General features: G+C 46.6%; 1 protein-coding gene and 1 pseudogene across 2 annotated transcripts; one reads left to right on the forward strand and one right to left on the reverse strand.

Moving 5' to 3' along the window:
* Positions 1–4,478: 4,478 nt before the first annotated feature.
* Positions 4,479–10,000, forward strand: zgc:112083. 2 transcript variants are annotated; one of them, XM_036965174.2, is made up of 10 exons: positions 4,479–4,721; positions 5,209–5,394; positions 6,834–7,060; positions 7,187–7,298; positions 7,431–7,583; positions 7,701–7,775; positions 7,991–8,111; positions 8,217–8,355; positions 8,527–8,651; positions 8,751–10,000. In XM_036965174.2, exons 2-10 carry the CDS (start codon positions 5,244–5,246, stop codon positions 9,166–9,168), a joined length of 1,521 nt encoding a protein of 506 aa, XP_036821069.2. In that variant the 5' UTR covers positions 4,479–4,721; positions 5,209–5,243; the 3' UTR covers positions 9,169–10,000. The 2 variants fall into 2 exon arrangements, with proteins under 2 accessions (XP_036821069.2, XP_036821070.1); XM_036965175.2 differs by having other exon boundaries at positions 4,482–4,725.
* A 130-nt stretch (positions 10,001–10,130) lies between these two features.
* Positions 10,131–12,735, reverse strand: LOC118944716 (autism susceptibility gene 2 protein-like; annotated as a pseudogene).
* Positions 12,736–13,448: the final 713 nt, after the last annotated feature.

Raw genomic sequence — 13,448 nt, forward strand, 5'->3', positions numbered from 1 at the left:
TTCCAGGAAACCACCGATGAAGACACATGTGAAGGGTTATACACAACGCAGGAAGAAAGGAGCAACCAGGCGCTAAGGGATATATTTGAAGCTCCATCCGAGGAGGGAACCTGGAAGGGATTCTCCTCGGTCACCCCTGATGGGGATGTGGAACATCCTCCACATTCCTCTACCGAGGTCGAACTGCCCCAGGAATTAAAGGGACAGTTCGGCACCTCGCAGCATAGAGACCCAGACCTAAGGGAGGCCATGAGGAAGGTGAAGGTGATCGACGGGAGGAACGTTGACGGATCAGGTGAGCCCCCTCTTCCTTACTATGCAATCAGGGGGGGTCTCTTATACTGGGTCGTACGACGAAGGGGGGAAAACCAGGAATTACTAATGGTGCCTGGGCCATACAGGGATACAGTTCTACAGTTAGCCCATGCCCACGTCCTAGGAGGACACCTGGCACGAGACAAGACTATTGACAGAATCATGCAGAGATTCTATTGGCCCCGGGTCACCCGGGATGTGGCCAGGTATTGTAGGACGTGTGATCAATGTCAACGTACAGCCCCACGGCCACACCTACGTAACCCTTTGATTCCTCTCCCCATCAGAGACTCCCTTTGAACGCATAGCTATGGACCTCGTAGGACCCCTCCCAAAATCCGCCAGAGGACACGAGTACATCCTAGTGGTTATAGATTACGCTACCAAGTTCCCGGAGGCCATACCCCTGCGTAACATGTCGTCAAAGGGAATTGCCAAGGAGTTATTCCTGATGTTCTCTCGTGTGGGCCTCCCCAAGACTATCTTAACCGATCAAGGAACCCCGTTCATGTCCCGGTTGATGAAGGACTTGTGTCGGTTATATCAGGTTCAACAGATACGTACAAGCATATTCCACCCTCAAACAGACGGGTTGTGTGAACGCTTGAACAAAACGATTAAAAGCATGTTGAGAAGAGTGGTGTCCCGAGACGGGAAAAACTGGGACATGCTTCTCCCACACTTAATGTTTGCCCTGCGAGAAGTACCCCAGGCATCCACTGGATTCTCTCCGTTTGAATTGCTCTATGGCAGACCCTGTCGAGGAATCCTCGACTTAGCCAAGGAGACCTGGGAGACCCAACCATGCCCCTTTCGATCCACAATAGAGCACGTTACCCTGATGAGAGACCGCCTGTCAGCAGTGTGGCCCATAGTCAAGGAGCATATGGAGAAGGCCCAAAGGACCCAAGGCCGGGCCTATGATAAGTCCGCGACCCCCCGTGAGTTCACCGTGGGAGAGAAAGTGATGGTGCTTGTGCCCACGGCCGAACATCGCTTGCTGGCGCAGTGGAGGGGGCCCTACGAGGTAATGAAAAGGGTCTCATCGGTCAATTACCTCATCAAGCAACCTGACAGGAAGAAGAAGGTCCAACTCTATCACATAAACCTGCTGAAGACGTACCATGGACGAGAGGAGGAGGTGGCTTTGATGGCCCTGGAGGGCAAAGGAAAAGAGGAGGCTCTACCACAGGTGCGCCGTGGCCAAACTCTCCTACCGGAGCAGTCAAGACAGCTAGACAAGCTGATTATGAACTTCGGTCGAATATTCTCTCCATTCCCAGGACAAACAGATGTCCTGTTCCACCATATCCACACTGAACCCGGCAAGAAGGTGCATATCCGCCCTTACAGGATTCCTGAGGCTCGCTGAGTCATCGCTAAGAAAGAGGTGAGGGAAATGTTGAGGATGGGCGTGATCGAGCCCTCGACGAGTGAGTGGTCCAGTCCCATAGTCCTGGTCCCCAAATCCGATGGTAGTATGAGACTCTGCAACGACTTTAGGGGCGTGAATGCCATCTCTACATTCGATGCGTATCCCATGCCCCGCGTGGATGAACTCTTGGAGCGCTTAGGAAAGGCCAAGTTCATCACTACCCTGGATTTGATGAAGGGATATTGGCAAGTGCCGGTGGCTCCGGAGGATCGCCCAAAGACTGCCTTCGCCACCCCAGAGGGGCTTTTCCAGTATGTGAGGATGCCCTTCGGACTGCACGGTGCCGCTGCAACTTTCCAACGCCTCATGGATGCCATTCTACGGCCCAATCAAGAGTATGCAGCGGCGTACATAGACGATGTGGTCATCCACAGCGAGGACTGGGATAGTCACCTCCTGCGATTACGGGCGGTGCTCGTGAGTTTGGAAGCCACAGGGTTGACAGCCAATCCAAATAAATGCTGCCTGGGCCTGTCCGAAGCGGAATACCTGGGGTACACCGTGGGGAATGGGAAAATACGCCCACAGGCAGAGAAGACGAGGGCCATTCGTGACTGGCCTCGACCCCGGACCAAGCGAGACGTTCGGGCCTTCTTAGGGATAACAGGATATTATCGCGGTTTTATCCCGGGATATGCAACCATTGCCAACCACCTCACAAACCTCATCAGGAAAAACCTGCCAAACCAGGTAGAGTGGAAAGACGAGACGGAAGAGGCCTTTCAATTGCTAAAAGATGGCCTGTGTTCTGATCCCGTTCTACAGGCTCCGGACTTCTCACGAGTTCATTGTGCAGGTCGACGCCTCGGATACAGGGCTCGGGGCCGTACTAGCTCAGGGTAAAGGTGAAGAAGAGAAGCCGATTCTCTTCATTAGTAGGAAGCTCAGCGATCGGGAACAGAGGTATGCGACCGTAGAGAAAGAGGCCTTAGCCATCAAGTGGGCCCTCGATTATCTCCGGTACTACCTACTGGGTCGGAGGTTTGCATTAGTTACTGACCATGCGCCCCTCACGTGGATGGCTGGTAAAAGAAACAATAACAACAGAATAGCCAGATGGTTTTTGTCTTTACAACCGTTCTCTTTCGATGTCATCCACAGGGCCGGATCGAGGAACGGGAATGCAGACGCGCTGTCCCGACGCGACCAAGACGGTGCGTCTGGCGCCCGACCCTCCGGTTCGGTCCTGGGGGGGAAGGTATGTGGAAGGACCACCAGAGGGCAGGCTGGGCTCATGGATAGTAGCCCAACAAGGCATGGGAGACAAGGTAACCAGAGGCAATTAAGCACAGCTGACGGTACTAATGACATACTCTCCTTCCCCTATAAGAGAGAGAATGGAACCAGCAGAGAGAGGGGAAACTATCTCTGGAAGATGGCCACCGAGAGAGAGGAGCTATCCAGGAAGAACGCCCAATTTGTCAGTTTTTGATTTGTTAAAAAAGTTTGAAATATCCAATAAATGTCGTTCCACTTCATGATTGTGTCCCACTTGTTGTTGATTCTTCACAAAAAAATACAGTTTTATATCTTTATGTTTGAAGCCTGAAATGTGGCAAAAGGTCGCAAAGTTCAAGGGGGCCGAATACTTTCGCAAGGCACTGTATAAGTTATCTTGTATGAGCTTTAGTGCCGAATACATTACGTTGTTACAGGTGTCAAGCTTATGGTCATGTGGTAGCAGTGTGTAGAACGGAAGTTCCAAGGTGTGAGAAGTGTCCAAAATGGCATGAGACAAAGGAATGTGTAGCATTAGGGAAAGTAGTGGTATGTGTTAATTGTAGGGGTGCCCATGGGGCTGGGGATCAGAAATGTCCTGTGCGAGAGAGGCAGGTTGAGGTTTCCAGGGTTAGAATAGTGCAGAAGTTGTCATATGCTGAGGCAGTGAAGAAAGTAGAGGAAGATGGGTCAAGGGGAGGGATCCTGAGAGGAGTGGTGAGAGTAGTAGATCTGTACCACTACAGAGGTATAGGCCAACAAGTCAAATATGTTTTAGTAAGATTGGATTTTTAGCATTTATAGCAATTGTTATCAACTGTACTGCAGGGATGGAACGGAAGTCACAGAGAATTGAGGTTGTGGTGGCAGATGCAGAGAGGTATTTGGGTCTGCAAGACTTGACATCAGAAGTGTTACAGGGTGTGTTAGGTTGTGATGTCCCATCCTTTCAAATTGTTGGCATGGTAGGACTAAGTAAATCAAATCAGTTACATACACATGGTTAGCAGATGTTAATGCGAGTGTAGTGAAATGCTTCTAGTTCCAACAGTGCGGTAATATCTAACAAGTAATCTAACAATTCCCCAACAACTACCTAATACACACAAATCTAAAGGGGCGAATGAGAATATGTACATATAAGTATATAGATGAGTGACGGCCGAGCAGCATAGGCAAGGTGCAATAGAGGGTATAAAATACAGTATATACAGTACATGTGATATAAGTAATGTAAGATATGTAAACATTATTAAAGTGGCATTGTTTAAAGTGACTAGTGATCCATTTATTAAAGTGTCCAGTGATTGGGTCTCAATGTAGGCAGCAGTCTCTCTGAGTTAGTGATTGCTTTTTAGCAGTCTGATGGCCTTGAGATATAGGCTGTTTTTCAATCTCTCGGTCCCAGCGTTTATGCACCTGTACTGACCTCACTTTCTGGATGATAGCGGTGTGAACAGGCAGTGGCTCAGGTGGTTGTTGTCCTTGATTATCTTTTTGGCCTTCCTGTGACATCGGGTGCTGTAGGTGTCATGGTGGGCAGCATGTTTTCCCCCTTAAGGGAGTTTACTCCAGTCTAGTAGGTGGAGGTAATGAAACATTGGATGCCAACCACCGTTAAACCTCGTCGAAGATCAAGAAGAAGAAGCAGTTACTGGGGGAACTTCCTGTTTGTAGTGTAACCGGAAGTGGATAAAAACATTGGAGGGAACGAAAAATATTCTGACATCTGTTGAAAAGGACAACATAGTCTGTAAGTAAGTTCACATATGGTATTTAGCTAACAATGTTATTATAGTAATGTTTAGGGAGCTTGTCTATTGTATCAGGATCTGTACAAAGACAAAGGGCTAGCACTTGGTAACTACCTAAAGTTTACGCACAGACAGGGGGTGGGGATTGGTTATAAATATATTTGGTTTACGACTCTTTCCAATGTTGGAAATCCCAGCTAGCTAGCTAACGTTATTAAAACTGCCTGCCAGCTAGTTTTGTAATGTCATGTTAGGTATTTGGCACAGGCACATACGTATTTGGCATATGTCCCAATTGAAGCTAGCTGGCTAGCTAAATAGCATTGTTAGTCATATTGGAAAAATAGTGACCAATTGAAGTTTGTGCCAGAATTAATCCAGTTTGCTTATAATGGTGTTGTGAACTGGCTAACTAAATCGAACCTGCTGTTAGGACTGTTTTGGCTATTTAGCTCTAACAACACTTGCTGTTTTTTTTGGTTCTAGGGACTACCAACCTTGTGTCCAGCAGCCAGATCACCATGGCGAAAAGGAGGAGCCTGTCCAACCTGGTGGTGTCTTGTAAGTGGGCGTCCTGCACCTTCAAAGGCCACTGCATGGAGGAGCTCAGTGAACACATGTCACTCCACCTGAAGGATCACCTAGGAGACAGAGATGCTATGGAAGAACTAGGTGGGTTCGTGAGGGGACTGGCAGATGACAGCTACATCAGTGTCTCAGTATTGTCCCAATAGCTTCCTTTCCCTAGTCTTTTCCATCAGGTGGAAGCAAATGTAGAATTTGAAATCTTTCTGGCGCCTACAGTCTGTCAGTGATAACACACCTCCAAACAAGCTTCAATGCCTTACAACACTCCTTCTGTGGCCTCCAACTGCTTTTAAATGCTAGTAAAACTAAGTGCATGCTCTTCAACCGATTGTTGCCCGCACCCGCCCGCCCGTCCAGCATCACTACTCTGGACGGTTCTGACTTAGAATATGTGGACAACTCCAAATAGTTAGGTGTCTGGTTAGACCGTAAACTCTCCTTCCAGACTCACATTAAGCATCTCCAATCCAAAATTAAATCTAGAATCGGATTCCTATTTCTCAACAAAGCTTCCTCCACTCAAGCTGCCAAACATATCCTCGTAAAACTTACTATACTACCGATCCTTGACTTCGGCGGTGTCATTTACAAAATAGCCTCAAACACTCTACTCAGACTACATCCAATTTGCTATCACACTGCCTTCCGTTTTGTCACCAAAGCCCCATATACTACCCACCACTGCGACCAGTATGCTCTCGTTGGCTGGCCCTCGTTACATATTCGTCGCCAAACCCACTGGCTCCAGGTCATCTATAAGTCTTTGCTAGGTAAAGCCCTGCCTTATCTCAGCTCACTGGTCACCATAGCAACACCCACCCGTAGCACGCGCTCCAGCAGGTATATTTCACTGGTTATCCCCAAAGCCAACACTTCCTTTGGCCACCTTTCCTTCCAGTTCTCTGCTGCCAATGACTGGAACAAATTGCAAAAATCACTGAAGCTGGAGTCTTGTATCTCCCTCTCTAACTTTAAGCATCAGCTCTCAGAGCAGCTTACCGATCACTCTACCTGTACACATGCAATCTGTAAATAGCACACCCAACTACCTCATCCCCATATTGTTATTTATCCTCTTGCGCTTTTGCACCCCAGTATCTCTACTTGCACATCATCTGCACATCTATCACTCCAGTGTCAATGCTAAACTGTAATTATTTTGCCTCTATGGCCTATTTATTGCCTTACCTCCCTACTCTTCTACATTTGCACACACTGTAAATAGATTTTTCTATTATGTTATTGACTGTATGTTTGTTTGTGTAACTGTTGTTTTTGCCGCACTGCTTTCCTTTGCTTTGCTTTATCTTGGCCAGGTCGCAGTTGTAAATGAGAACTTGTTCTCAACTGGCCTACCTGGTTAAATAAAGGTGATACAAATAAAAAAGTGATTTCAAAGGAAAGTAGTCAAGAACAGGAAGCCTTTGAAAAGTACTGAGACATAGTTGATTATATGCTGACCAGAATATCACTAACACCTACTGCCTTTCGCCAGATAACGTGTGTTGTGTTGCTCCTTCTAGATGACTATGCATGTCTGTGGGAGGGCTGTGAGTTCCTGGCTATGGGCAGCCCCAGGGAGCTGGAGATCCATGCTCACTTCCACACCTTCCACAGCAAACTCAAGTTCATTGGGGAGCAGATGCTCAAGTCCCACCCCAACTTCCCCAGTTGTACCCAGGACCTCCACAGCAACAACCTGGTCCCCGAGATCTCAGAGGGACTTGTGTGCCAGTGGGAGCACTGTGATGTAAGTTAATAATACCCTGGAGGGTGATTCTGCATCCCACTGTTTGACATCTACCTTATATTCCACTGCCACCCTCAGTGATTCTGTGTATGTGATGTACTTAATGTTTGTTGTTTTTTGCTACAGAGTACATTTAACAACCCGGAGTGGTTCTATCGGCATGTGGACATGCACGCTCATTGCACTGGTCTCTCTCCTCTCCCAGACCAGCAGCAGGCCATCTTCTGCAGCTGGAAAGGTACTGCTAGGGGCAAGAAAGGGATCACATTATACTGTATCAGCACAGCCTTTCCTGCTGTAGTGCTACATTGAATATACTGATGTTTTGTTGGCCTGCTTCAGCTGATATCCTCTTCATGTGTTTCCACAGGTTGTGATGCATTCTTTAAGATCAAGTACCGTCTGCGGGAGCACCTGCGCAGCCACACTCAGGAGCGTCTGGTGGCCTGCCCCACCTGCGGCTGCATGTTCTCCAGCAACACCAAGTTCTTCGACCACATCCACAGACAGGCCGAGCCAGAGGGTGAATGGGCTCAGCTCTGCCTGGCCAGAAGTCACTGTTTTACAGCTTATAGGCAGATATGTTATTGGCTTAGACATGTACATTTTAATTTGATTGAATGCCCTCTGATTCTTGCAGAGTCCCTGGTGTGTGAGCATTGTGACAAAGGCTTTGCCAATGAGAGACTGTTGAGAGACCATGTACGACAACATGGTGAGTGCTGTTCTCCACCACTTTTGTTCAGTATTATTTAGCTCATTTTCCATGTCTGGCTTGGACATGTACATCTATTAGTCAGATTTATTTTAGTTGTAGTGCTATCAATAGGGTTTGTCAATAAGATATTTTGATTGGCTGATGATGGCTGTTGTCTGTGTCCAGTTTCTTTCACTGTAAACCTTATGAGTGATCTATCCTCTGCCTCTCAGTGAACCATATCAAGTGTCCCCTATGTGACATGACCTGCACCTCTCTCGCCACTCTGAAGATCCATATCAAGTTCCGCCACTGTGACGAGCGACCCTTTCCCTGTGACTTCTGTGAGAGCAGGTTGTTGTTCCACAGTCATCACAACTTACTGACCCTTATGGGCTGTAAACATATTGTGCACATATTATTTTGCTTACACTTTTGTTTATGATGCATGTCTCCCAGCTTTAAGAACCAGCACGACCTGCGGAAGCACATGGAGACACATAATGAGGGGGCGGCCTACCACTGCTCTGTGGAGGGCTGTGACTACTCCTCCCGCATGGCCCACACCATGAACCAGCACTACAAGAGAGTACACGAGGTACTTGAGGCTGTCTGCAGGGGACGCCAAACACTCACTCACTGCTCAATAGACCTACAGAATCAAGATCAGTGTCAAAGCTTGACTTTTTCATTTTCAAATATGCTTTTGGGTTTGTGGAATTTTGATCACGTGTACTCCATTTGACACTTGTGTAATTTTCCCCTGTAGGGTGGAATGGTCTCAAAATACAAGTGTCATCTCTGTGACAGAACCTTCTCTTGGTGTTACACACTCACTCTTCACCTGCGCAAGAAACACCACCTGAAATGGCCCTCTGGACACTCCCGCTTCAGGTATGAACAGCACTTGATCTTTCCCTTGTGTGATTAGTTAACATGAGTTAGTCAGTTTTACCATAAGGGGGTGGTTGTTGATTATTTGGCTTGCTTCAGATACAAGGAGGATGAAGATGGCTACCTGAGGCTGAACATGGTGCGTTACGAGACAGTGGAGGTGACTCAGGAGATCATGAAGAACATGGCTAAGAAGAGGACGCCCCATAAGGGCCCCGGGTCCAGCAGCCGAGCCAAGAGAGCGGCCACCCGGGCAGCCAGGAGTCATGGCTCTCCCCCTGGCTCCTCCTCCCCCTCCTCTTGCTCCTCTTCCTCAGAGCTCTCTGCAGGGGAGGAGAAGTCAGCCCAGCCCAGCCCCAGGGGCAGTGACTCACCTGTGTACTGTGTACTGAGTAACGTGTCTGATATGGGGGATGACCCCGACGCAACCCGGGACGGCTCTGACTCCTGCGGGCCCTCGGGTGCTGTGAGGGCCCTGACTGAGGTGGCCAGGGGTCTGGGGATGGATGTGGTGTGATCACACACAGACCCTCCTTATTCTAGTGGTCCAAGTAAACTATTGACGTTGCCACATTGTTGTCTCCAACCTTGATCCTGTAGACTAAAGTAGTGATACCAACTTGAATTTTATCTCAATGAATAGGAATATTCCATTCGATGAATGCAGCCATTCATATCTAACGCACTGTCATTCCTTTGTGAAATGTGCACTTGGTTGAAGAAATACAGATCCAGTATCTTCCCAGGACCAGTGTTGGAGACCACTAATGTAGCATTACTGAATCACTCCAATGTTACAGCTGTGCTGCATGTATGATGGCTGGGCTTAACCTGGGATGGACTGTTTATTAAAGTTCACTAAATGTTAGTATCTCTGGAAGAGATGTGACAAGTTGACAAGAATGTGAAGACTGTTAGTGCTTACTATCCCTGATCAAATGTTTTTATTTGTTAGTGTTTTACAGTATTAGCTTTAATGCGGCGAGGGCGTTAGCAGCATCAGAATGTGACCCCATTGACAGCAGTTTTGAAATCACCTCAGGTTTTTAGTGTAGAAGTCTCAGGTCACTTTTTTTTAAAACTCTTTTCCATTAAGTTATAGGTCTTAGGTTTTCCTTTGTGGTCACTGGATAATCTGATTTCATTAATGCTGTAGCTTTTGATTTGACCAAGTTTTTTTTTTATTTAAGTTTTGTCAGTTATATTTTTGTATGTCCATTTTAGGAACAGTAACCAGACTAACTCATGAGTTAACATTTTATGAACGAATTTGCACTTTTATGTTGAACAAAATCATTGTTCATCAATTTACAGGTGTTTTAAGGGATGTAAAATCGTTTTTCAACACAGTAGTTTGTCCTATATCTGTGTCATACAGGTAATAATCAGAATCACAGAATTTGTCTTGAAGCAGTACCTTGCAGAGTTACAGTTCTAAGGCAAGCAAGCTCACAGAATAGCGTCTTCTGATTTCTGTCATTACGAGGTAGTCCTGTGGGACGCGCCAGACAATGGGAGAGAGAAGGGGACCAGAGGCACCAGTGTGCTTAAGGACCCAGGGGGAAGAGTTCTGTTGGGGAGGCTACTCTGGGGGCTCTGTGTGAGACCCACCATGGAAATATGTGTCACTTGGAATAGGTGGAGGTCAGGAGGCTGGGATGGGGGAGATGGCCTCCCATGGTGGCAGAACGGAGGCTGTGCTGGTAGTATTCCTCTCTGAGCATAGTCAGACGCTCTCTCCATGAGGTAAGCCCTCTCCTGCTGCTTCAGGGCCAGTGAGGGGTGATGGGGTGGGTGCGGAAAGCCGTGATGAGTGTCTCTGTATGACCAGTCTGCTGCCTTCAACAGCCTGGCCCCCACTACACCACGTGGAGGATCAGCCCTCATGCTCAGCTCTTGACGGGAGGAGACGGGGAGGTCCATACCTCTGTATACATCCCATAGTGGGTCTCTTAGGGGGGGTCCCAGGGAAGTGCAGGGTAAGGGTACCTCTCAGCTCCTGAGTAGGGGATGAGCCGAATAACAGGAGTGCCAACATGAGTCCGGGCCAGTTTACATAAGCTATTTACTGGGTAGAGTACTGGAATAATGTTTCCTATGGTCATGTGCTGCATCAACATGGAGGATGGAGTGTGTATTGGAGGGGTCAGAGATGGTTTCTCTGTGGGGTTCTGGGTTTGAGGGCCATCATTGAAATCCTGGTCATCCTCTCTGCCGCTTCATCTTCTTGGCCTTTATGTGGTTTTCACACTCAAGCCCTCTCTTCCTGACTGCCAGCTACGTCTGCCATTGGACCGCTGATTAGGTTTCAAGGTCATTGTCTGAGGAACAGACTTCTCTTTAGCCCCGTGAAATGTCAAGAGTCCCTGCAACATTGTGGCCTTGATGTTTCTCCACTATGTACTGTTTCTCCTCGATCTTCTCTCTGGGTAGGTGCAGCTGCTTTCCCCATTCCCTGTCCTGAGGTTTCCTGCTTGAATCGTTCAGGTTGTCATTCAGAGGACAGGGGTGTATTCTGCTGCCTGCTCCACCACTCAGGAGTTCGTCCTACTTCTCCATTTGGTGCATTTAGATTGTCTTTGATAGATCATGGGATAGTCTGTTTTTAAGAAGAGGAAGAATAAGCAAGTCAAAGAAATGTGAGTTTCAAAAGGCAATTCCCTCCTTTATGATTATATTGTCATAATACTGAACCAATGCTGAAGGGAGACTGAATGTGCTACTCACTTAGTGCTAGGATTGCCATTCCACCAAAGGCTGTGGCACTCATTGTCCCCAAAACTCCAAATGAAGGATGTGTACTGTGTGACTGGAGCAGGAGAACAATGGGAAAATAATTTGAGTCATTTCTCTCTGTGTTAGATTACAGTACTCTAGTGAGATAAGTAATCTTTTTAAGGAGGTTAAGTCTTTGGTCCCTGTCCTCACCTTGGTTAGAGAATGGGGTGGAGGACTGAATAAGGTCCCGTTGACGGTGGATGGCTTGAATCAGGTCAGGACCAGCAGGCTGAGTCAGAAACTCCGGCTTGATACCGAAGTTGATTGCTTCTGAGTCCACTTGCATTTTCTGCTGAGAAATGGGAGGACAGACAGACATATAGTGCCAGTTATGTGTGGCTTCGATACAAATCATAATTTTGGGATTTTATACACATTTTAGTGGATGTTCAATACATTTTCATACCTTCACCCGCAGTTTATGGTGGTGGATCTGCTAAGCATTGCGGACATGCATTGTATGCCATCTTCCTGGTCTCTGAGAGAATATCCAGTTCAGTAGGTCGAAATAGAAACAGAACTCAAAACACTTTTCAAATGAGAACATTTTGGCGATACAAATTAAAATGATCTAAAGGGTACTCTTGGGATTCTTCTCACACAAGTAGGTGCTTGTGTGACCCAGACCTAGTCCTAGGTCCTGGTGCCATGTCTAGAACATTTGATGTCTGACAAAGACAAGGAAATGTAGACTTCTGATCACACACTACTAACTCATGACACCATAACTTGATGATATCTAAATACTATATATTTTGCCTCTGTCCCAACTTCCTAGTTCCCATTACTCTCTTTTCCACTGGTACCTTGGAAGGCTGGAAGGCCCCCTGCAGGGAGCAGAAGGGTCCTGGGTGCCATGGGGGCCAACCCTGGCATCACATGTGGATGGGTCAGCTATAGAGTATAGAAAAGCAGTATATGAGAGAGACTTACATTGTGTCTGTAGAAGGGATCCACATTAGTTGAGAATTTGACAAAATAAAAATAACATTCATTAGATTTGTACAGGCTTCATCAACATAATTGATATAAAACAGTAGTACTTCAAATCAAATGTTATTTGTCACATGCGCCGAACACAACAGGTGTAGGTAGACCTTAGTGAAATGCCTACTTACAAGCCCTTAACCAACAATGCAGTTAAGAAAATACATTAAAGTAAGAAGAATAACAAACAATTAAAGAGCAGCTTTAATTTAACTTCTCTGTACATTTCTGTGTGCTGATGTTGGTGTTCGTGGACCTCAGTGGACAGGTAGAGGATGGTCTGGCCAGAAACCTGGAAGGCCAGGAAGCGTGAACTCATCTGTTGCAGCACACAGGGCTCCGAAGAGGACGAGCATAGCAGACATAACAAACACATTCCATGTAAGTGTAATCATTTCTGCTATATTATGTCTGAAGATACTAACATATCTGTAAACAGGACCACTCCAAAAGGCTATATAGGGAGAATGGCAGCTAAGCAGATGAAGATGTACCTGAGTAGGAACTACCTGCTGGTTGCTGGGCAGTAGAAGGCGAGGCACTCACTGGGAGCAGTGGGGTAGGAGGAGATAAGACAGCTGGGACACACACACACACCAACTGATTAATGGACTGCTGAATGTATATTTTTCTCTTGTTTTGTTTGTTCTTTTCCACTCTGATAAGCTACCCAGGAAAGGGCTGAAAATAGCCCACATTAATAAACGGTCGTGGCCAAAAGTTTTGAGAATGACACATACATTTCCACAAAGTTAGCTGCTTTAGTGTCTTTAGATATTTTTGTCAGATGTTACAATGGAATACTGAATTATAATTACAAGCATTTACAAGTGTCAAAGGCTTTTATTGACAATTACATGAAGTTGATGCAAAGAGTCAATATTTGTAGTGTTGACCCTTCTTTTTCAAGACCTCTGCAATCTGCCCTGGCATGCTGTCAATTAACTTCTTGCATAATCAATGCTTGGAATTTGTCAGAATTTGTGGGTTTTTGTTTGACTCCTTTTGAGGATTGACCACAAATTCTCAATG

This window comes from Oncorhynchus mykiss, chromosome 27 (assembly GCF_057628025.1).
Source record: "Oncorhynchus mykiss isolate SJ-2025 chromosome 27, ASM5762802v1, whole genome shotgun sequence".
NCBI lineage: Eukaryota > Metazoa > Chordata > Actinopteri > Salmoniformes > Salmonidae > Oncorhynchus > Oncorhynchus mykiss.